This window comes from Hyperoodon ampullatus (assembly GCF_949752795.1).
Source record: "Hyperoodon ampullatus genome assembly, chromosome: 5".
NCBI lineage: Eukaryota > Metazoa > Chordata > Mammalia > Artiodactyla > Ziphiidae > Hyperoodon > Hyperoodon ampullatus.
In genome coordinates, this window is record NC_136918.1 from 101747766 (window position 1) to 101773593 (window position 25828).

At 33.5% G+C, this 25828-nt stretch overlaps 1 protein-coding gene across 4 annotated transcripts in view; it reads right to left on the reverse strand.

Moving 5' to 3' along the window:
• Nucleotides 1-25828, reverse strand: part of EPHA6 (EPH receptor A6) — a gene marked incomplete at both ends in the record, with an annotated part of 853969 nt that overhangs the window by 787330 nt on the left and 40811 nt on the right. For all 4 annotated transcript variants that reach the window (XM_079704141.1, XM_079704139.1, XM_079704140.1 and 1 more), the window contains one exon: nucleotides 24842-24906. In XM_079704141.1, the coding sequence (XP_079560267.1) occupies nucleotides 24842-24906 (65 nt within the window). The remainder of the gene's footprint in view (nucleotides 1-24841; nucleotides 24907-25828) is intronic.

The following is a 25828-nucleotide window of genomic DNA, read 5'->3' on the forward strand; positions in this document are numbered from 1 at the left end:
CAAAAACAACCAGTTAAAAGAACATGAAAAATATCATATCTGCCATCAAAAATCTGTCTACACCTCTCTATATCTACTGCTGAAACCTTAGACTACATTGCTTACTAATTGAATCAATATAAAGCAAGAGAAACCTATGACCCCTGTTCTTTATCTTTCTCAGCTGCTTCAATTACTTTACAAATCTCTGAAAACTTTATTTCTGGCTCATAGTAGATTAATGTCAACAAAGCCATCCCCTTAAAACCAGATTAAGATGATCCCTTCATGTCACAGTGCCTCCAAATAAACTCAAATAGCCTTTGCTTCCAAAGTCATCAACAGTTTACAATAAGAACACAGAAAAGAAGTGTTTTCTTCATTGTAAAACTTTAAAAAGATTTCAAATATTTACTTACTTATCTTTCTTTACAACACTTTCTCATATCCAGCTCACCCTCTGCCCCAGCTGCTCCCAGATTCCACTGAACTTCATGGACTCTCAGTTAAGAATAGACAGATATTGTTACCTCAGAATATGAAATAAAAACTGCTAAAATATGACTATAAAAAATGTAGAAATATAATTTTACCATACTTACTGACCTCAGATAAGAACTAATAATAAGCTATCTAAATAAGCAAAATATGAGAAATATGCAACATAACATAAAATTGAATCATATAAAAATAGCCGTACATGTCAGTGTTTCACTATCATCCCATTGATAATAGGGCATGGCAAATCTCTGGTGAAATACCTGAAACATTTTGAAAAATTCTGTGGTAATTCAGTTTTATTCCTTTATTGATAGGAAAAAAATAGAAACTGTTAAATAAATAAATAAGATTATACTAGCCTTTGGAGTAAAATTATATATAACATGTGATACAGATTCACAGAAGATAGAGTTAAAAAAACTTAACCTACTTGGTTGAATGGTACTGAACTTTGACATTTTCCCAGGATTGTATATACTCAGCATATATTATAAATTATTTTGTTAAATTACACCAAATATATGACTTCAGGGAGAGACTACTGGCTATCTTAAAATCAGTAATAAAATAACCAATAATTACAGAAAATCAGAAACATGAAGTATCCCTGAATCTCTTCTAGAATCTGACATTTTACTAAATACTGAAAACACTAAAGAGTATAAATGCAAACAAAAGATGCATACAAAAGATGCAATATCAATGCAAATAAAACACAGAAAACACAAGGCAATTATAGAACAACAAGAAAGAAATATCAAAATAATGTTTTTGCTTGTTATCAACAATAGATAAAAGTTTAGTAAAGGTTTAGAAATAGATGCAAGACCCAGGAGCTAATAAATCTGATTTGCAACTTTTCCATCATCATAATGTACAGATAATCTGGATAATCAAAAGAAATAAAAATAAACATTTTTCAGTGGGGTATATAATAAATAACACCAATAACTGTCCCTTAAACATAATGGGTGAACAATAAATATTACTAAAGAAGTAAGGTAAATTATTTAACTGGTCAGTCTTAAAATGCATTCAAGGTATCTATAGCAAACTTTTCTAAACATATTTCTAAAAGTGCTAAATATATTTTAATGAATGATATATAATGTAAATCAGACATGCACATTATTTACAATTTTCTTTTATAAAAAAATTTTTTGCAGATCCTTTTATTATCACCTTCCTTGACATTTTATCAAAAATAGGACAAGTGGCAGGAAGTCATCTTTTATAAATCCAACTTAGGGACCTACTTTTGTCCATGAATATCTCCATTTCCTTAGTACCAAATTCCCTCCACCTTTGCTGCCTACCACTCCCAACAGGATTCCAGGAATCATTTATCTGAAAGCTCAGTGTCTTGCAAACTTAGACATGATAATCTTATCCTTGTAGAACTTGTGTCCTATCTCATAATCTCCATCCTTCCCCATGTCCTAGTTTCTCCTATTTACTTCCAGTGACCCAAATTCTGCTCTACTTTTCTGTACTATAAACTTTCTAGAGAAAAAGGTGTCTTGAAAACTCTTTAATTCCTAACTCAACAGTTGTCCTAAGCCAAGTATTGTAGATTTTGCTGCTGCTGCTATGTAGTCTTATGGACCACAAGAAGCAACATAGAAAATTAAGACAAAGAACAAATGATGTAACTGGAAATTGTAGACAAAGGTGCAAAGAAAAAGATATTCTTAAAAATGGGTATGACAGGGTGCAAGGGCACATGGCATGTCAGGATGTCACAACTGGGATGATACAAGTTCCCTCATTGGCAGTGTTCAAGATACTCAGTAGGTAAATACATGAAATAAGAGGGTCTTGATGTACTGTGGAACAGGTGTGAGAGCATGAGGAATAGGGTTCCAAAAGTAAAGAAAGTGAGAACCAGGGAAGACAAAAGCCTGGACTTAAGTAAAACTTAACCAAAGATGGCTGACACTTGAGCCACTTCACATACAGTGCTGGTCTCAGAACAGAGTAGAAATCTGAGACTGCAAGATCTGCAGAAATAAAAGTAAAAACAAAAAGAGAGGGAGAGAGAGAGAGAAAGTAGGGGAACTGGAAGTTATCTTGCCTGCTTCCTCTCTCTCTTGCAGCTATGCATAGCAATTTCTTGTTAAATTAATTTGGGTAACTCGTTATTTTTAAAAAGTAAAAGAAAGGAAAGAAAAATAATATTTTTGGTATTTCACTGGGTTTCTCAGTGATTTCTCAATATGATCTGTACTCAGCAGACCTTATAAAATGCAATTTTATAAAATGTAATTTTGAGTTTTGAAATGTTAATCTTTATAGATTAGAATGACTTACAAAGTTATTCTAATTTAAAAATCTTAAAATATGAGAGTATGATTTGTAGGTAATCTATGATAAAATTCATTACTCATGCAGCCTAAAAATTTACTATTTAAAAAGATCCATAGATAGTAAATTAAAATCAAATTCTCTTCTCTAGTATCTGTACAGATTGTCACTCTTGGTGATTCCTATCATAGTAAGAAAAACCTGATAAGCATAATTAATAGTCTTTCCTACATGCTACAAATTTTTTTGCAAGTGACAAAACACATTGAGATATTTCATTTCAAGTACTAGTTTATCATTCTAGAATCCAGTGCCACCGAATTGTGAAATACCTAGTTTGGTTTAGATAACATTAATAACTTTAATTTTGTGTTTATTTTCTTTGCAGAGAGATATAATAATATTTCATATGATTTTTAAATCTTTATTTTCACATTTAATTAGATGAATTCAGGATTCTGGATGATTAAGCCAAGTGCCATGGATTGAGTAACTGCATGCTCAGACTAATAATTCTGAACATTAAAAGTTACAATTTTAAAAAAAGTCAAACACGGGGGGGAACATTCTATATCACATGTAAAATAGTTTTCAAAGAATTTTAAAACAAAATATTCCTATAAAACTATTCACAGAACAGGAAAGATCTTAAGGCCTTGAAGTTCTTATAGATGCAAGTCACCATAAAACATCTATGATTTAGTGAAACTCTATTTGTAGTATCATAAATATTAATGTACTTTGAATTCTAAAGCCATTTTTCTTTGTTCTCTTAGAAATGGTAAATAACTAGGCAATTAACATCTTCAAGCATGTGTCACTTGTACTTTTTCCACTCCCTAGGCAAGGTTCTCATAAATAGTAAAACTAGGAAAGAATGTTGTTGGTTTTATGGTTTGTGGTATGTATTTGCTTTTCAATATATACAGTGCTATCAGCATGAACAAGAACATTAGCTTTAAAGCTCTTTTGTCAGTGTTATTGTCTGTTTACAATGTTAGTTTGACAGGTAAAATATTTTTGTTTTCATTTCTATGAGTTATTTTATTTGGCAGGAGCTTCATGTATATCATCATCCTGTACATCAAATTTAGAAGTAGTACCGCTGCTGGAATCCTGGCAAATATCTAAAAATTTCTTCTGTACCTTTTGAACAGACTGTCAAAGAGGGTTCCATAGAATATCTGAGTCAAAGGAGTTAATTGTTATTAACGCAGGGGGGAAGGGGAGTGAACTTCTACAACTCTCACCCTTACTCCCTTTGCACTAGCCGTGCTGGCTCTCATGTTTTCACTCATACTTGTCAACCATCCAAGCTTGAAAGATTTTACACTAGATGACAGCTCTTCCAAGAACACTCTTCTCTCTGCTACTCACATGGCTCATAATCCTTTAATTTTTCCTTTAAGGTTTGCTCAAATATTACTTTATCAGTGAGATCTCGCCCAACTCCAGCGCCATTTCACCATCAGTCTGTCACTCTTCTCTCATTACTTTATTTCATCTTGGCGCTTGTCACCACTCTACATGGTAGTAACATACATGTAATAATTTTCTTTCTCTCTCTGTTAAAATGTAAGCACCCTGTAAAACAGAAGCTTTGTCTGTTTTGTCCATGTCTGAGTCCCCTGTGTTTAAAATATATCTGGCACAGAGCAGATGCTCAATATACACTTGTTGAGTTAATGGACAGAATTAGTATATGTGGTAGCAATTTCCAAGAATCCACTGCTGCCCAACGTCCAGATAAATCCTGTCAATTAGACACTGGTGGGAGATTAGAAGCAGGAGGAGAAAGGGCATTTTTTCCCCCTATTCTATTAATACCATGGCTCTGGCCGCTGAGGCAGGGGTAGTTCAGCAGCGTCAGCCACAGAGCCTCACTGGCTCGGGCTCCAGGCAATGCAGAAGCAGCAACCGAGTTGTGGACTCCAGCCATGGCAGAGAGGAGTCCAAGAGCTTCAGCCAACTGTGGGCCACAACTCTTTTAGCATTCGTAGGTGTGGGATTCCTGGCTTGCTGAAAAATGGAGTCAGTAGTTTCAAGAGCAAGAGTGGCCATAGCAGCCCTCCAACATGGGGCTCTGGGTAATTATTTTTGCCCCTCCTGTCCAAGGGGTAAGAGCAGTTTCCTGCAGTTACTGATATTTTCATATATTTACTTCCCCCTTTTACTCCTCCAGTCCTTCTAACACATTTGTAAACAATTTCTGTTTTAATTCCTTTGTTTGAATTTAGGGAAGGTTTTTGTTTTCCTATGAGACAAGACTGATCACATTGCTTTAAAAATAACTTTCTAAATTAGCACAGCATTGTAAATCAACTATACTTCAATTAAAAAATTATAAATAAATAAAAATAAAAATAAATAACTGACAAATACCTGCTCAGTTTAACAGTAAGTGTGCCCAACCTTCCCAATGCATCAATCCCACACATGCTAAAGAATTCCAAGAGTTATCCACTGCCCTAGTCCTCTCCATGATCTTTTCCCATCTTTTCATCGTCTTTCAATATAATCCTCTGATATGTTAAACTAGTAATAAGTTTTGTGACACTGGCATAATCATCCCACTCTATAGTAAGCCACAGCGATGTCTTTAAGTCCTTGTATGTTACTTGTAAGTACAATAGATAAAAAGTCCTTGCCAGGACAATTTCCAACCTTCCTCTTGGTACTATGTAAGAGATGTTTGGCAGAATTGACACATTACTGCATATCAGTGAATATGATTGAATATTCAAATACCTTATAATACCACTATTCCTATGACTTGTTGGAAATTGATCAGTAATCACTTTAACACTCTTGAAATGATAATTATACTTGTAGACTCTAAGCCAGAAAATGAAGCCTGTATCCTCATTTTTCTCCTTGTCAATAGAAATTTTGAAACACATCCCCCTCTACTTTTATGCCCCTAAGGATCAAGACACCATTCTCATTCATTTGGCGACACGGAAAGCTTTTGCTGTTCCTTCAATGTGAGTTTAAGTTATAAATCATGTGGTTTTATTTTTATTCTATCTGTTATGACAACCAAAAGTTTAATAATTCTGTCCCTTTTTAGAAGTCCAAGCATTTTCCTTGTTTATTACAAAGGTGGAAAAAGGAATGTGAATATCATCTGTAATTCTACTACTTTTTAATAAAATGATACGTAGTAAAAAAAAATAAAAATCATCTTTTCCCAGAGTCCTCTCAATCCAATCCTGAATCCAGTAAGTAACTGAATTACCACAATATAACCAACTAGATGTCACTCACCAAATATTTTTCTATGACTGTATGTATATTATGCATACATACATATATATATGTATATGTATATATACATATATATACATATGTATATATATGGCCAATAATTTGGTAGGTATTGTTTTAAGGTTAAAAATAAGGTTGTGTTATGCATGTAGTTCTGAAATAGCTGTTTTCATTTAGCTATATATAAACATCATGGCTATCCTCATAAGCCTGTACATATATATCTACCTATTTTTTCCTTTGACAGTCAGTATATGTGCTGTTTCCTCATTAGCATACTCAAATATTTAGGTCTGTTGCAAGTTCCATGAATATATTTGGGTTAACCTAAGAAGTCCATAGCAGAGAGTTTCAGTATCTCCTGGCTGATGGGAGTCTCATGAAATGATAAAAACTGTCTTGTCTTACTGCAGGCCTCATTCTCCACAAGTTCTAGCCTCTCCTAACATGCTCCCTCTAGGCATTAAATGTCACAATTTATGCAACAGAAATGATATTAGTTCTTTTCTACTCACAGACAAATGTGTAGTTAGAATCAACACTGATCACCACTTCCTATTTAGCCAGGCAGTCAAGTTTATTGTCAATCTGTGGCCTGTTACATTAATGCATTTTTCAATCAAAGACTCAGAAAGTGGAAATCCATGGATATTCCAGTTTTTCATTTTGTTCACACAACACTGTAGGTTTTGCATAATAGCTACAGGACTCTGTAATGATGCCATTAATCACTTGTTCTTTCAAATGTTTCCTTATGTCCTCCCTCTCATAATGAGTAATTCTTTGAAATCAGTCTTTGAAGGGCCGTGACTGACAGATGAATAGGATGCTTAATCGCATTGGCACATGCCAGAGTCTATTCCTGTGGTAAAAATACGCTGTGTAAACCTTCTTATTCTGCTAAATTCTGTAGATAATAATGAATTTCCAAAACCAAACATCACTTTCCATGCTCGCAATCACAGCCATATTATCTGTACATCAGAAGCCCCTTCTCTTTCCTTCTCTATTTCCTATATTCTTATGTTCACTGTATTCACTATCTTCTTCCTTCTTTCTCTATTTTGATTTCCTTTGCTTTTTCTTATAACTGAACACTGAAAAACACAGCCCTGAAACATATATCTTTCCACATAGCATCTGTTATAAATGAGACTCAACAGATGAACTTATATAACTGAATTTGCAATTACTTTAAATTGAGGATCCTAAAAAGAAAATTCTGATCCTTTTCCCCAAAAAAGGTATCATCAAGATTAATGGAGCTTTTTTGTAGAGAAAACATAAGTCTCCTTTCAGAATATTTTCAATAACACTCTGATGATAGTCAATACCATTTAATTTCATTTGCAGTAATCCAAGCACCTGGGATTAAAAGGACATGTGTACAAGAATAATATTTAACTTGTTACCTGTGAGATTTTAACTTAAACAGATAGTAGCCTTTACATTTTCTTCCAAATTACATATGTAATTTCTTTCGTCTGTGGGATTATGCAAAACAGATAACACCAATTTTCAGTCAACTCACTGAATTATCTTCCCCCTCCTTAATTCAGTAAGTATGAAACATTAACCATGACTGAAAGAAGCTATATCTGATCATTACTTTTTTCTGTGTTGAGGCATGTGAGGGACACAATTATTCCAACTACCAATAAAAATATCAGTAAATCAATAAATAGCCAGAAGTATTTAATGCCCTGTTTATACTTATTGTCCCAGAGTAATTATTAATAACGCTCACTTCATTTTCAAAAGGAACCATCTCGGATAATAATTTACTTTAATTGCCATTGATTCACAGTTCAGGATAGACCAAAGCCTGACAGAGAGAAGCACCGGTAAGACCACTAAGAGTTAACAGAAAATGATTACATGTTTCCATCATTTCAGAAACATTTCAAGATCTATATAAGGGCTGTTGAAGTTCATACCTAAATTGTGAATTAAGATTACTTCCTGAAATTGGAAAAATATGCAAATTTCCCAAATTCCTTTGTTTCCATTATTCTCTGTGTTGTATTCAACATCATTTCTTTGGATTTCACTAAAGACGGCAACCTCCAGGACAACAGGACCACTGCTTATAATGAAATACTAAAAGACAGAAGACACAGAGCAATTATTTTACCAGCATATAACTCTCAAATATTTTTCACTAATGCATATGTGGTTTACTCTCCTTAGCTTTCCAACTACTCCTTGATGAGTACATACTTGATGATGTACTCAGAACATCAGACGTTAACCTTGAAGAAAGAAACAGACACTGAGCAATAATATTGACTTCATATTGAATCAGCCCACATATTTTACTGTCATATTGTTCTATTTTAAATCATGAGTATACCTTTTATAGCACTATGAAAATTAATACACTGACATGCAGTGGGTTGAATAGTGACCCCCCAAACTTCATGTCCATCTAGAAACTGTAAAAGTGACCTTATTTGAAATAGATCTAATCAAGTTAAGATAAGGTCATAATGAATTAGGGTACACCCTAAATCCAATGACTGGTGTCCTTTTCAGGAAGCCACGTGAAGACACAGATACACACAGAGAGAAGACAGCCACTTGAAGATGGGGGCAGAAATGAAGTGATACAGCTAAGGATGTAAGGATTGCTGGCAAACACCAGAAGTTTGGAAGACGCAAAGAAGGACTCTTTCCTAGAGTCTTCAGAGGGAGCCTGACACTGCCAGTGCCTTGATTTCAGACTTCTGACCTCCAGAATTATGAGAGAATAAACTACTATTGTCTTAAGCCACCAGTTTGTGAAAATTTATCACAGCAGCCCTAGGAAACTAGTACATGATATAGTATATATCATGATATGGTATATAATATTATATATAATAATTCTTGATTGGGCTGTAGTTTTAACTAGTTGGTTACTGAAATTATCTACAAATTACATTTTCTTACATGTATACATAAAGAATCACTTGTCATACAAATTATTTAAGTAATTTATGAATGGGAAAACACTGGGAATAGAAAAATCCTTTGCAACTCTGAGTGATTACTGTGACTCCCCAAATTAGATAAGTGGTGGTAAAAAGGAGGAGGAAATGAAGAAGGCAGGAAGGTATTGCTGAGGTTAAACTATCCTTCTATATTGTTTTCAATATTAATCTCTGTTTTATCCTTAGCATGGCTCCCAATAAAATATTGATATTTGTCACATTATAAATATTAAATAACTATGTAGGCAGAGTTCATTACTTTAATATTAAAAACAGTTTGGACAATGATTATAAAACAATATCTAAAAGCTGCCCTTTGTTTCTAGGCATTGCCCTAGTTAAGGGTTAAATTTCAATTATGTATCATCACTTTCAATAGATGTTTTCCTTCTTTAATAATATTACTTCAAATATTAGTTTCAATATATGTTTTCATTCTTTAGTAATATTTACTTCAAAACACGTAACTGTAGCAATATTAATTTCTTAAAACCCAAGTAATATAAAACCTTATAAAATCATTAGTTTTCATTCATTTTTAGGTTTTGAAGTCTTAAGGTCTTAGAATTAAAAAAATTTTGAATTGAGGGACAAGCTATTTTTGCCTTGAGAACATTCTGGCACCAAGTGGCAGCACTGGCTGGTTCACCATTGAAAACAAAAATTAGTTCATTCTTCCACACTACATTTTGCATGAGCAAAGGGAGAAATTACCAAATCATATAAATTGGGAGGCCAAAACTTGCTGTGGAGATTTATATAACATCATTCACATTGTCAATCAGTGCATTCACAAAATATTTATGAATTCTGGAACTCATTTGGAAAAATTCCGACATAAAGGAAGTCACTGAGCTACACTTTAATTTTAGTTAGCACCCTCCCCCCTTTATTTTGATATTCTCTCTAATATATGCAGCTACATTAGAATTTCTGATTATATTTGTTAGCATCTGCTCAAAGACAAATGACACATTTCTTTTTATGTAGAAGGAAATGGGCTACAGAATAGCATATTTTGAAGGCACTGGGTGCAGACTGCTTTTAAAAATGGAGAATGAGTCTCTGAACAGAAGCTCAGTCCAGAGTTGAGAGTACAGAAAGATGCCCTTAAGATTGAGTAACATCCTCCTTGCTTCCTAGGTGTAAACTTGAAGAGCCAGAAACAAAGGGTAGCTTGACCTCTGTCTTTATTCAGTGTGGTCTGTTGCTAGCACCTACCAAGAACTGCTTGAAAGCAAATGAGTAATGAGTAAATAGCTGCCCTAAGAAGAAATTTGGTGTGTTAATACACACATAGCAAAATCACTACTCATCACTGAGAACCCTGACACACCAAGAGGGCCAGAGTGTGTGTGTATGTGTGTGTGTGTGTGTGGGGGGGGTTGTACTGGCCTGAAACTTAGCATAAAACACATAAAATAAATTACATTGGATGGCAATTAGTGTTGATACAAAAACTTTGTTACCAATGTATTGGTATGGGAATGACAATAAAATACGTTTCTAAAAATCATACTGTTTTTTGTTATAATAAAACTGTAACAACTATTTGTATGTGATTTTTTTCCTAAAATACCATGAATAATATTGGGAGAAATAACTTTTAATTTGGTGGTAGTTTTTTCATGACTAATAGGATAAAGGACAGAAATATTGTTCACACTTTTAAAAAACTATAATCTTAAATGCCTTTTTGGAAAAGGCTGGTTCTAAAATCTTAAGTAGATGATTTGCACTTAAAAATAATCAAAGTTAGTAAATAAATGAAAAATTTACAAAAACCAAAAGGTATATAAAAGATCCTCTATCATGGGCTTTTAATGAACAGTTGCTGGATGGATGGATAAATAGATAAAAAAACAAATTAATGACTATTGAATAAACACTGACAATTCTTTCTGCTCTGAATCACAATTTCTACCATTTGAATTGAGGCAGTCTTTCTTATATTTTATATCAACCGTAGATAACATCTCTTAGTATCTAATAAAATCAGATTCTGCTTATTCTTATTTCTAATCTCAGGAAGCATATAATAGTATTTTAAGGTATATTTCTACATATAGCTAATCTAATACATATGCTAATTTTTTTATATTAAGCTCTGGATTCCAGGGGTATTTGGAAGTCATTTTCTACTAACATTTGATCGTTGGGAAAATATCAACACTAAACCACACTAAATCCTCTTAAAATTACACAATAATACTAATTAATAAAATATGTACTAGAACATAAATAAATAAAATATACATTTAGTAAATGTTCTATTTTAATATTAAAAGAAATATAAACCTATTGTAGAGAATTTTAAAAAATAGAAAATATGAACAAAAACCGAAATCACCATATTCTCATGACCTAGAGTAAAACATTCTTAATAAGTGGTTTTATTAATATTTCCTCTCATGTTGTTCCAACATATATATTTTAAAAATAAAGACTAGAAATTTTTTGCTCTTTATTTCACTTAATATTATATAAGGCAATATTCTAATGTTACTGAAGTCAACAGCACACATACAATTTTAATGCAACTCTATCATCCTAGCACGTGATCTTATCCTCAAATTCACCTTAGGATTCAAGGTGTCTGCTGAAGAGCTAGACATCATATCTGCATTCTAGACAGCAAAAGGGAAATGTATTAATCCAAAAGGTTGACCTCTAGTTGACAGAGCTCATTTTAAGCAGCTTTCCTGGAAATTCCACAAAACACCTCCATTTACATCTCATTGGCTAGAATAGTATTCTGGTCACAACTAACTGCAAAATACACTAGAAACTGTAGGGTTTTATAGTTGGATATATCACTTCTTCAAAATCAAGGTTCTGTTAATGAGAGCAAAAAAAAGGAGAATGGATATCGGGTGACAACTAGTAGTTTAGTCCATTCACCTAAAGTCCATTTCTTCCTCTTCCCAGGATAACTTAAATTTTCCACCTCCCTTGTAGTTAGGTGTAGTAATGTGAATGTGTTGTAGCCAGTAAGATATAAGAAGTACTGTGTCCCACTTCTGAAATTTTGAGGAGGACAGTTACCCTTTCCATACAAGGAGGAGGAAGAATTCCTGACCACCGGGAAAAACTCACTTTAAACTATTACAAAAGTGAGAATAATATTCTTTTATGTTTGAATTATCACACATTTAATGTTTATTTGTAATTTGGTTAACATTACCTGAACTAATATTAGAGTGACCATACAATTTATCATACAAATGAGGACCACTTTTAAAAATAAATGGGGCACAATTAATAATTATTATATGACAACAGAAAAAAAAAACAGGACTATTCCAGGCCAACCAGGGCTTATGGTCATCCAAATAATGAATACAGTGTTTATAGATAGAAAGAATAAAAATAACTATAATACGTTTGCTATACCTATTTATTTACTTTAAGATTTACAATGTGGGGCTTCCCTGGCGGCGCAGTGGTTAAGAATCCGCCTGCCGATGCAGGGGACATGGGTTCATGCCCCGGTCCGGGAAGATCCCACATGCCGCGGAGCGGCTAGGCCCGTGAGCCATGGCCGCTGAGCCTGCACATCCGGAGCCTGTGCTCCTCAATGGGAAGGCCACAACAGTGAGAGGCCCGCGTACCGCAAAAAAAAAAAAAAAAAAAAAAAAAAAAGAAAAAAAAAAAAGATTTACAATGTGGGTATTTCTTAGAGCAATTCTTAATAGGAACCATGAAAAAAATCCTTCTAGTGTGCATCGGAAAGCACTACATTTAAGTTAAGCAGATAATTTGATTAAGTGAATAACATTATTAAATTGAGATATCTAAATCAATAATACAGATTTAATTTTACCTCTCCAAATGTGGTCTGCATATATATAGATGTGCATCTATGTATATACGTGTGTGTGTCTGTATTTTTTATATATTTTAAATCCTAGATTCATTCTCTTATTTAAAGACTTTTTTAATTTCATTGAAATATTTGGTATACATTGCTACCTAATTATGGGGGAGATGAAGACTAAGTTAAGCATCACATTTATGAGCACAACAGGGTTTTTTTGCTAAAATAAAGTCAATCCACTTGAAGAACCTATTTTGCTTACTATGGTACATTAGTTCAAAATACTAATTGCATGGAATTCAGAGTACAAAACCTATTTAACATTTAATGCTGACCTATGCTTTTTGAAAGCTTGACTGGTTAGTATAAATTCTCTAAAATTTTCGGTCCATCTATCAACCATTAAAAATCCATATGGTCTATTTTTTATTCTCATCTTAATAACAAGGTGCAGTACTAATAACTGTCTGGTGTTAATATTTCCCAGATGTGATTCAGTTCATCCACTGCTCTAAACCAGTCATTAATTCTTTGAAAGTGTATTATGTCTTGATTAGTGTTGCTTAAATAGCTTATAAGCTCTTTTATAGTCTTTTTATTTTGTAGGTAAATATCTTTCCCACTCACCTTTCAATTTCAATTTTAGTGAGAAAATTGATAATGAGAAAATGAATGGATTCTCTAAAATACAAAAATGAGAGTAAACATATACACTTTTCTACCCATACTCTAAACCAATCCTGAATAAGAAAAGGGTTCCGTTTTCACAATCATTTAGTATTTTTGTCACATCTGATTATGCCCAAAGTTAATAACAAACTGTTCCAGCTCCAATGAGATTTGCAGAATACAGCCTTTAACCAATATGTATGTAGAATAATTTGTTACTTGTACATCTATTTAGCTATCCAACCAAGTTTTACTGAACATCTGTCATATGGTAGTCACTAACTCAAAATGACACACCCAATCCATTCCTCCAACAGTTTAAAATCTAGTAAGAGAGAGACATTTAAATATTGTGAGATAAACACTGTGATATGCACTGAGTTCCTGGTGTCCCCCAAAAAAGATTCTTAATTCAATCTTTGACAGTATAAGTTTTCCCAGAAAAGACTGAAAATTGTCTTTGCCTTTACAAAAAAAAAAAGTAAGAGAAAGCCAGAGAAGGTGGGGATTGGTAAGAGAACTTTCCAGATAAACTCAACAGCACTGTCTTATATCCAGAGAAAAGAGGAAGCAAGTTACTAACATGGAAGAAATTATCAACGCAAAAGTCTCTTTAGTAAAAGGTAGAAGGTGGAGTGGGTGAAGATAAAAATGGAGAGGCAGCTATGGGTCACAGGTTAAATGATATAGGTAAGGGAAGCAGGGGTTAGGTAGGGTAGAGACAGGATCAGATCTTCACTTTAGAAGATCAGTTCTGGCAACAAGATGAAGGATGGATTGGAAAGGTTGGTGGAAGGGGCCAGAGAAGACCCAAAGCAAGTGGATAATTTAAAACACAACCATGGTAATTTGGAGAAGAATGATGAGGACCCAGATTGATGCACTGATGATAAAGGCTGATTTGAAAGAGCTTTAGGAGGTAGAATCAGCAGGACTTGGTGACTGGTTATGGGGCGTAAGAGTAAGTCAATCACTTAAAATACAAACAAATTTATAAAAATCCCTGGCCTACTATATTTCATTTAGTTGTTAAGTATTTCACTAATAATCCTTTAGGGTTTCATGAGAGAATTTAACTTTGTATGTGCTTACTTTGGATTGAGTATAGACTCTTTCATTTATGAATGAAATGGTTTATAAATATTTGAAATAACTATAGTTAAAATAATTAGAACTTTCTGATAAAACCAGAATCTTAGCTTAGAATATACAATTTGGGAGTTTATTTTAAAAGGACAACTGGAAACTTCTCTCGGAAGTAGGAGACAAAGTTAAAGTTTTATGAGCAACAATGCAAAAAATAGAATAAAGAAAAGACTATATTATGTAAATCAAGGGTAATGGCTTAAAGTAACCCATATCTTTAAAAATAGATATGTTTACGAGAAGACACCTTCAAGACTATACATTAAAGAACAGGGGAGGGCTTCCCAGGTGGCGCAGTGGTTGACAGTCCACCTGCTGATGCAGGGGACGCGGGTTCGTGCCCCGGTCTGGGAGGATCCCACATGCTGTGGAATGGCTGGGCCCGTGAGCCATGGCCGCTGAGCCCGCACGTCCGGAGCCTATGCTCCACAACGGGAGAGGCCACAACAGTGAGAGGCCTGTGTACCGCAAAAAAAAAAAAAAGGAACAGTGGAGATACTGGAAAATGAATAGCATACATACTTATTTTTCAGCTGCCCTGAGAATATAAGCTAATTACATATTCACAGATGTCAGTAAATACTTTCAATTCTGATTTCCTAATTCATTGTTACCTGCTTTTCTCTTACTTCTCTTCCTTACCACAGAATTAATTTCATCATTATCCAATACATGTTCTTTCAACCAGTGAAAAATAAGGCAGAAAGCCATTTACTTACTTATTTACTTGTAGGGTTTGCTATACAAGAAGGAATATTCTGAGATACTGCTGAGAGAAGTGTCACATCTCATAGTTGCTCAGGTATTAAATATTTTAAAATGTATGGGTTCTAATAAACTATGTATATTTATTCACCTGTTTCCCTGATTGCCCACATGCAGGGGAGATCATTTACCCATGCAAGATTTGATAAAAGAAGGCCTATAATATGGGGAGGGGGAAGGGTAAACTGTGACAAAGTGAGAGAATGGCATGGACATATATACGCTACCAAACGTAAAATAGATAGCTAGTTGGAAGCAGCCACATAGCACAGGGAGATCAGCTCGGTGCTTTGTGACCACCTAGAGGGGTGGGATAGGGAGGGTGGGAGGGAGGGAGACACAAGAGGGAAGAGATATGGGAACATATGTATAACTGATTCACTTTGTTATAAAGCAGAAAGTAACACACCATTGTAAAGCAATTATACTCCAATAAAGATCTTAAAAAAAAAAAGAAGGCCTATAGCTCTGGATGATTCATGTTGCTGTATTATCCTCAAGGAGTTCTAACTTCCATGGCTTTTCACGTTTCCTGGTCAAACTCAATATAGTGCCGTCTCCTATTTTTTCTCCCGTCGTCATTGTAGTCATCATCATCGTCATCATTATCAAGTTTACAATCTACCTTTACAATTTGGTAGCTCATGCAAAGGGAATTTATTTTTAAAATATTAAAGATCTGCACCTGGAGATTTAGCAGTAACCTGGTCAGCTCCGGAAGTAAGGACTACCCCACTCTACATTTTCTCATGTTTTTTCTTTGCATGTGCTATGTTCTCCATTCTCTTACTACTGACTGGTTGCCCTTCAACTACTGTTTTGTTTTGTTTTGTTTTCTGTTCTCTTAGAACTTTTACTTGCACATGATTCTGGTTTATCAGAGCCCCTCTGCTCTACTCCTTTTCTATGCATGAATCTTTCAGTGAATCTTTATGGCAGAAGTTTCTGATTGCCATTTCCATTCAGCTCTGAACTTAGAAATCCTAAATTCCTAAAAAGGAATGTGATTGCTTTAGCCATTTATGGAAATCATATGTGAGAGATGACAGGTAGCCGATTAGCCAATTAATTGGCTGTCTTTCAGCCAGGTGTCTACCTTTGTCTCATTAAGTTATGGTTGAAGGAATAGGGCACCTGGGCACTAACCATAGTGGAAATCCCTCAACAAGCCTCTTGGTCAATTTACTTAGAAGATGGTGTGAGAAGGACAAGCTCTAACATTTCTCTAATTGTGTTCTCTAATTTCTATAACATTTCTAATATACTTATTTCGACAAGGATGTTTTGGGTTTTGTGTTGGACTGCTCTATATTTTACCCTTTAGCTTACAGTCAATAACAGACATGTATAAAGACATATTTATTAAAAATGAGACACGAAAGAACAGACTCAGAAGAAATACACTAAAGGAATATTTCTTTAGTTCTTTTCTAAGAGAAAAAATATGTAAACAATCTAAACATGCACCAAATATTGTTATGCCACTAACTAAACAACTGTACTTAATAATTAACCATTCTTAGCTTTGGGATATCCTTTGGTCTTCAAAGATGAATTAATATTTTTTCAGCACTTCTCAGTAACCACGTATCTTTTGACACAAAATCTGGATCATTGTAATAACACTGTAACTAGATTAAGACTGCACTTGAGCGAATGTATAGATTATTTTACACTCTCCATAGCACCAATCATAGTGTTGAAAATCAATCCATGTTACGCTGAGTCACTAACAATCCTGGTTTTGGAATTGAGATGACGCTGGCTTTAGTACCAGCTAAATGTCACCACACACTTGGGCAGGTGATGTAACTTTTCTCAGGTTCAGCTTTTTCATTTGTAAAATGATGATGCTAATAATACTTACTTCACATAGGCATTATTAGGATTAAATGAAAAATACATAAAATGTTTAAGCACAGTTTTTATTGCAGACCCATGACATCAACAATTTGAATGTTTGGGGTTAGAAACTTACAGTAGGTCTCCTGTGAAGCCAAGATATGTGGAACTAAATTTCTATAAGCTCCTGGGAGTGTCATGGTCTACTACTCAAACTGCACACCATGGGCAACTCTGATGTCTCCCTTTATTGAAAGAATAGCAGCAGTAATGTCATGTAATCAAAGGCATAAAAGCTTGATTCATTTTTTAGATTAAATGGACTTGAAAATAAAGCTAACTGCTACCAGTAGTGATTGAGGTGATGAGAAAGTGAAAAATTCAGACAGTTCATTGAATAAAAACAGAAGGTAGAAAAAATTAAGCACAATCATAATTTGTGAAACTCTTTAAGCAAATGTTTCAGCTACTTATATACTATACAATGTTGATAACAGTAGTAAATGTAAAAGAACCACTTTGAAATATGCCAGAGCACTCGGCTCTTCTTAACAAGGTCTGCCCTAAGGAAAAAGTACTTTACCAGAGCCCTACCTGCCTGCTGGGGTTTTGACAGAGCCTAATCTACTTGAGGAAAGGATAATACCCAGCTCTATCCAGCTGTAGGCTTCCATGTAGGAGGAGGGAGATACCTAACTTCAGCTCCCTCTAGCCATCCTGTCCACCTAAGGGGGAAAAAGGAAATTGAGAAGCCCTGGTAAAGTTCACAGTCCAGGGGTACAGGCTCACCAAAAGCCTTAGACTTAATTATAGGACTATAAAACACTTTCTCTCCCCCCACAGCTTACCACTGTATTACTAAAGGCCTATTTACCTCAGTTCCTTTTACCCACACATCATGTCCACCTTCCAATTAAAAATTACAAGATGTACTAACAGTCAAAAAACACTGTTTAAAGAGAAGAAGCATCAGAATCAGAGTCAGATATGTCAGGAATATTGGAATTATCTGACCAGGGATTTTTTAATTTGCTAAAGGCTTCAATGGATAACTTGGACAACATGTAAGAACACGTACGCAAAAAGATGGAAATCCTAAGAACGAATCAAAAAGTAATGCTAGAGATCAAGAACAATGTAATGGAAAATGAAGAATGCCTCTGATGGGCTCATTAACAGACTGGACATAACTAAGGCAAGAATCTCTGAGTTTGGGGATAGGACAATAGAAACGTTCAAAACTGAAAAGCGGGCTTCCCTGGTGGCGCAGTGGTTGAGAGTCTGCCTGCCGATGCAGGGGACACGGGTTCGTGCCCCAGTCCGGGAAGATCCCACATGCCGCGGAGCGGCTAGGCCCGTGAGCCATGGCCACTGAGCCTGAACGTCCGGAGTCTGTGCTCCGCACCGGGAGAGGCCACAACAGTGAGAGGCCCACGTACCGCAAAAAAAAAAAAAACTGAAGTGTAATTTCTTTCAAATGTGAAACAATATGATTGAAATTAATATGACAGATATTTAGAAAACTACCACATATGTTGTGAAGTTTCTCAGAAGGAAAACTATCTAGATATCAGTTTTAAAAACAATAACTGACACATCTATTTTTAACAGAAATTATAACCTTATAAATATTTTCAGAATTCAAACACATACATGTAGTTTTGGATAATTTCTATGTATTACAAAATGAATAAAAATGCAGCACTAAAATAAGCTACTATGATAAATTGGTTCTTACTATACGAAATACAGAAATTAACTACCAGTATTAGTAGGTATTCTATTCTCTATCATAAACACATTCTACCTCTGATTTTTCAACTTTGGAACAATGATATTAGGAAATAATGGGCTCTGACATATGGAATAAAGTAGCTTTCTACACAGTTTAATTGCAATATAAGCCTCTTTTATTATAAAAATCATTAGTTTTTTCATTATAAGAATCATTAATGACTGAATTGTTAGGTTCACTCATAACTTTTATTTAGGCATGAATGACTTGTATCCCTTTTTTCTATCTCAGGGTAAATTTCGTAACACTAATTCACTATATTTAACAGGTAAGATCATATACCCTGTATGATCTTGCATTATTCAAACCCTAATGATCATCTAAGTTGATAGGGTGCTTAAAAATCAAGTTTTTTCATCAACATTAAGTATGTATAATTTTAGGTATAAATTAAGCAATATTTTATGGACTTATTATTATTATGAAATACTATGCTTTAACTAACAGGTTTTATTCAGGTATAAGTACCTTTAAAAACCAGCATGTGGCTACCCAAATAAGTCACTTATCTTTTCAATTACAGTATTAAATTAAAAAGCCACATGGCTATTAAATTTTAAGAAGTATCAAATATAACTACTAAAGCTCAAAGGAAACAATATAAGTTTTTAATCATGGAATCCAATTTTTATATTATGAAAAATCTTTTATTTTTCTGGTTAACAGCAATTACTTTTTATTAGTCAGAGTTAATACTGAGCCAAGATGCCCCAATATGACAACCCCCCATGGTTGTGTGGCACTGAATAGGGACTGATATGTAAAGGGTATTAAGGATTTTGAATGTCACATTTAACTTACAGGCCCTCTTACTGTATTCTCTTTCATGTACAATGTTATATATTGGCTAAAAATAAACTGAATAAATAAAAATATCAAAGAAAAGGAGTAAACATGAGTGTTAATGTGTCAAGAAAATTTATATAATTTTTTTCATACATTTTCAGATTATGAGAACAAACTCAGGAGATATATATTTTTTAATTGCTTCTTTTGTACAAAGTTATTGCCTGAGCCATGTCTTTCATGTTTCTTTTTTTCTCATTAGCATTAAAATAGCATGAATTCTTAAAGATTAGCTGCTTCCTTCCCAGGAGATTTTCAAAACTGAAATATGTCCTTCAGTTTTGCACAGAGTAAGATTTCATATTAACCAGTTATTAGTTACTAATAGCAAATAGAAAATCCAGGGCATATGCCTATACTTAACGTTTGTGAAAACACTTTTACAGTATTCACATAACTTCTATAGTGCTATGCAAAAATTTTTATTGACGCAGCATTCTTTCATTGATTATCATGGCACTCTGTTAGCTACTCCACGAGATCATCATAATTTTATTACCTTAGTGTAGTACATAGACAGATAAAGGATAGAAGGGACACTTACAGGATAAAGTTCTTAACAGTTTCGAATTATGTAGATATAAAATTCTTGACATTAGACAGTGAGAGCACAGTGTTAAGAATTACAACCACTGGTTCCCAATCACTGAAGTATTCATTCTTTTCTAAAACCAAGCTCCATACTCTATACAAATCTAATTATTCAACTTCACTCTGTTCTCAACATATCAATAAGAACACCTATATTTTGAACATGCTTTGCTAACAATTTTCCAAGGTGTCTTTCATTTCCAAGGGTTTATGTTATTGTCTTAAACAAAAGAAAGCTTCAATAATTTTTTATTGTTTAAGCAAATCCAGAAAGTACTTCTACTTACAGGGGCTGAGATACACACTATGTAAATCAATTAAGACACTGAAATTCTAAGTCTCCTACAGTACAGCTTAGCCTATAATCGTAGCCTTATTTCCCACCACATCCCTTCTCTTCAGCCACACAAATTATTCTCAACGTCCCTAAAACTTAATGCATATATTTAAGAATTCGGTGCCTGTCTTCAAGCTACTCTCTTTTCCTAAAAGGTGCCTTCTACCCTCTCTTCCAGCCCATATGTGATTCCTTAGATTATAAGAAAGAGCTGATGGGTCACATCCTACTACCAATCTTCCTCAAGCAGAATTCATCCTTCCCTTTATTATTCTTTCACAAAACATTACTCGAAACTACCTGAAGATACTCTCTCTGGCCTTATGATTGTGTAGACCTATTTCCAAACTGCAAAAGAGTACATGGAACAAGAGAAATGTGTTAAATTGAATTCTGGACATGACTTTTAAAAACAGAAAGTGTATTTTCCATGTTGGCAAAAATGAGTTGACAAGCAAGCAAGAAAATAAATATATTTTCTTTTAATTGTTGCAAGCCTAAAATGTCATTTGCTCAAAACTATTCATCTATTTTCCATATTTGCTAACCAGAGGTGCTTATGTTATATTCAAATAATCAGTAATGGTTTTGTTTACAGGCACATCATGAATGCCTACTCTTGTAATTACATCAGCATGTTACTAAGGGTGGAATAGGTATTTTTAGTAAAAAAAAAAAAAAACTCAACAAAAATTAAAACCACTATGAATTAATTTACTAAAGCATATATTTTATATGATTCATAATATAAATCATACATTATATGATTTCAAAAATATCTCTTAGTTCAATTCTTTATGGAAAAAAATTTTATTGATTTGAAAGTTACTCCTAGGAAATACTTTATTCAGAGAAACACCAAATATACATTATATCATAAGATTGTCAAATATATCATCTATTGTCTTTTCTACCCATGACATGTTTGTAAAAACAACTGAAGTAGTGTCTCTGAGAAAAGGCAACTTTAGTTAAAATGGCCATTCAAATTAGCATGGCTCAAAAAACCTGAGAACCTTAAAAAATTACACAATGTCAAATAGATTTAATTATAATTTTAATACACAGATATAAATGGTAGTTTAAATGTTATACACTGATTTACAGTTCCTACAGATTTTAAATTATTTAACCAATTATGATGTCTAGATGATTTTCATTCTTGCCATTTTTAGAAGACTGTTTTCAAAGTTTTCCTATCCTTACTAATTATTTCCTTACTTGTTTTAAACTACAAATAGCACTAAGTAAAGCTCTATTCCTGTCCGTAATCTATCCTCTTCATTAAAAGAGAAACTTAAGTTGCATGTTTTCTTTAAAATTTACTTATGTCATCTACCCAGTTTATTGTTTCCCTTGGTTCACCTCTGTTTTATCTAATTCGTGAAGCTTTATCCATATCTATTATAAAATATGTCCATGTGCTCCTATTTTCAAGTATTCCTACTGCTGACACTTGCCATATATGCATTATTATTTGGGGGGATAATCTAAAAGTCAAATAGCCTATTCCAAGGTAATTGAGTATTCAATTTACTTTTGAATGTCTGAATCCATGTGTTATTGTTCCCTCTGTAGTCTATACGTATTGCTCATTGCCCTTTATCTTTACATGGTAGAATCTTCAAAGAAATAAAAAGCACCTACTGTGAAATACATGTGAAGATTAAAATATGTTTGGCTTAGAAATTTTGCTGCATTATTTCCTTGCTCTGTGACCATGAAGAAGTTATTTAATATACCTGAAGTTCAATTTTCACATCTTTCAATAAGGAAAATTTATACTTGATTTCTAGGACTCATGTGAGTAAAGTGCTTTGAACAAAGCCTAGCATATGGTAAATGCTCAATGAATTTTTAACCATCTTTTCCTTTTCTACCTTATTCTATCATATTTATTTTCTACTGTAGTCTCCTTCCCTGCTTCTTTCTCTTTCCTCTTGTTCATTCTTGGCTGGTGCCCAAAATGTATATCTCAGTTTAGTAGTATGTTTATCAAGGGGAGAAAAAATATGAATCAATTATGCAAACAGCACACATAAGTAATTGCCTTTTCATAAAGTTTCCAATGTTCCTCTCTGTTAGTGTACCATAATACGTATACAGGTATTAGAGTCAGAAATAATTTAGTTTGAATTGGAATCCGTCACTCACTATTTGGCCTATAACTTCTTGGTAAATTTTGTTCCTTACTGTCTTTAAAACTGGGTTTCTCCAACAGGGAAAGAGAACTAAGACATACCTCATAGGGCAATTGTGAAAAAAAAGGATAAAATTCTTAGTGCAGTGTCTGGAAAATAGAAAACTATGAGGTAAGCATCACTTTTCAAACAATTCTGCCCTCTCTCTATAATAAATCAGAAGTAGAAAAATTCCCCATTTCATAACACCTATGACAAAATCATTACAAGAACAATAGCAGTAAGTTTATTTGTAACTCTGTAAGTCCCTGTGTCTCCTGGTTACCAGTTTGCTTTAAGAAATGCAGCCTGATCAAGCCAAACACAATCACTAGAGCAGAGCACAACTCCTTCTGTTCCTCACGTGATCCTTTGGCTATGACAAGATGAGGTCAGTGATAGTATGACTTAATATTTTTGTCATTTTTTTTCCAGAAAATGAAAAAGTGGGGCTTGTAAACTACTTAATATTTGTAAGTTCTTATAAGTTACTTCATATACTGAGAAAACGAGATATGTATATATCTTGAAAGGGTATTCCGAAAAAGAAGTTTCATTCACTTCTTGAAAGTAACTGTGATAAACATAACACACTTAACACACTCAACGAATACTGATGTTTATTCATTTTAATGAAAATAAGATAATGAAGGTAAAAGCATAATCTTAGTTTAAAAGAGACATTCTCAGAAATGGTTTGACGAGTGCTCTGTAAGAATAAAATGTAAATTTCAGAAAAAATAAAGCCATAGTCCATAAACAGACAAATAGAAATAAATAAATAACCTGTTAAAGACAGAAAGATTAAACTCTTCATAGGAATTTTTAGTTGAAAATACACATTTAATGAATAACTGTTGAATAATTGCCAATATAAAGGTCAAATTGAAACAGCATTGCTGGAATGATTCTAAAAATATAAAACAATTTTGGGTCAACCAACTTATTTCAGATTTAAATTTGTAGATGTAACAGAAAAAGCAATGTAAAACAGTATCAAGAAAGAATGTGATGAATGAGAAAAATACATTTCTAAAAAAAGGAAGAAAAGCTAACCAAAGTATATCTGAAAGCAGCTGACTACCTCCATTATTGAAGATTTGTTTAAATAGACAAAATCTAGGTAAAAAGCATCACAAACCACCCTTTTTATTTTCGCTTGAAATGAAAAAAATAGTAGGAATACACTGACTGTGAAAATGATGCAAAATATATCAAAACATATAAAAAGTCAAGTACAACCATAGCCAAAATGGTGTCAGTACCTGGAAAAGTGTACTTAGTAAATTATACATTCTTATAAGCCTTTCAAAAGCAACTACACTCAGCTAACAAAAACCTGATCATAATGTATCTTTTTGCCAAGTTCAAAAGACACATACTGCTTTAGCAGACTCATATTTTCTAATGAATACCAAATTGTTAGTATCTGGAAAATACACTTATGCTATGATAATCTAAAGTTTGTTTATGTACAAATACTCAGTGAGGTTACCAAATTTAACAAGCATATACACAGAAAATAAAAGTGTCTTGAACATAAAATTTTATTTCTAAAGAAAATATTTATATGATAGCTATTCTGATACTACTATGTATAAACACTATATTAAAGAACAATTACTAATTTAGAAGAAAGCAAATAATTTTATACATCATTCCCATTGGTTAGCAGTTCTAATTGCATTTTAATCTTTCCTATGTAATTTAATTTATACACTAAAATTCATACTTAATACAGCCAAAACCACTGTTTTTCTTTCTTGAACTATTATAACAGACCCTAAAAACCTAACAAGAAAAACAATTTTAAAAGATATTTAAACTTACCCCATTTAATGGATATGTTTTCCATCCTAGCTCTCCCAGTACAGTTGTTGTATCAAGCAACACAACTGGAATTAAACAAAACAAAAAAACTTGCATGAACTTCTCAATTGACATAAGAATGAATCAGCTATATAAATCATTAATGTCAATGACCTTTAGTACTATTCATCGTATTAGCTTTAATAAGTTGAATTACTTTAAAATTATTTGTAGGTACTAAATCTTAATATATAATACTTAATAATATTGAGTAAATATAAAATATATAAGGTGGTTATAAATTAATTTTAAAATAGTGTGGTGTTTAACAATGCTAAATGAAATAGATGACTGAGTAACAGTACTAACAAAGTCATTTTTAATAGCTGACTTCTAAAATTGATGAATGTTGGTGGGGTTAATCAAGAGGATATGACCACCATATGACTCATAAGCTGGACCTGAGCAATGGGTGGGAGGTTCCTCAGCTCCTCCCCTGTCCTTAGAACTATGCTCTGCCTATCATTCCCACAGTGATAGCTGTTCCAAGGACAGAGCCCTGAGAGAATAAGGTGCTACTGAAACCATCTGGATGGTATACGCGACTGAACCCAGTTGAAGTCTCTAAGCCTCTGGTGGTCAAGTGCAGAGATCTACTCGTCTGACAGCCGCCCAAGACAAACCTTGTGCATAAGCTCCCTTGCTTATTAAACCTGCCACCTACCAATCCAGAGTGATCTGTTTCTTTGTTCTCTTTCCTTGTCCTGCATGAGTATAGGGTCACTTTACAAACCAACAACGAAATAATCACCTTTGCTTTTCCCCCCATTTTCATATATAGTCTTTTTTATACCACATTAAAGAAAGAAAAACTTTTAAAGCAGGCCTGCCTGTATATTTTCTTTCTGTGTTATTAACTGCCCTTATATATGATTGGCAAAGTACAAAAACAACTCATTTTGAAGAAATCTATATTTTTAAAGTTTAGATTACATTATTATTGTATGT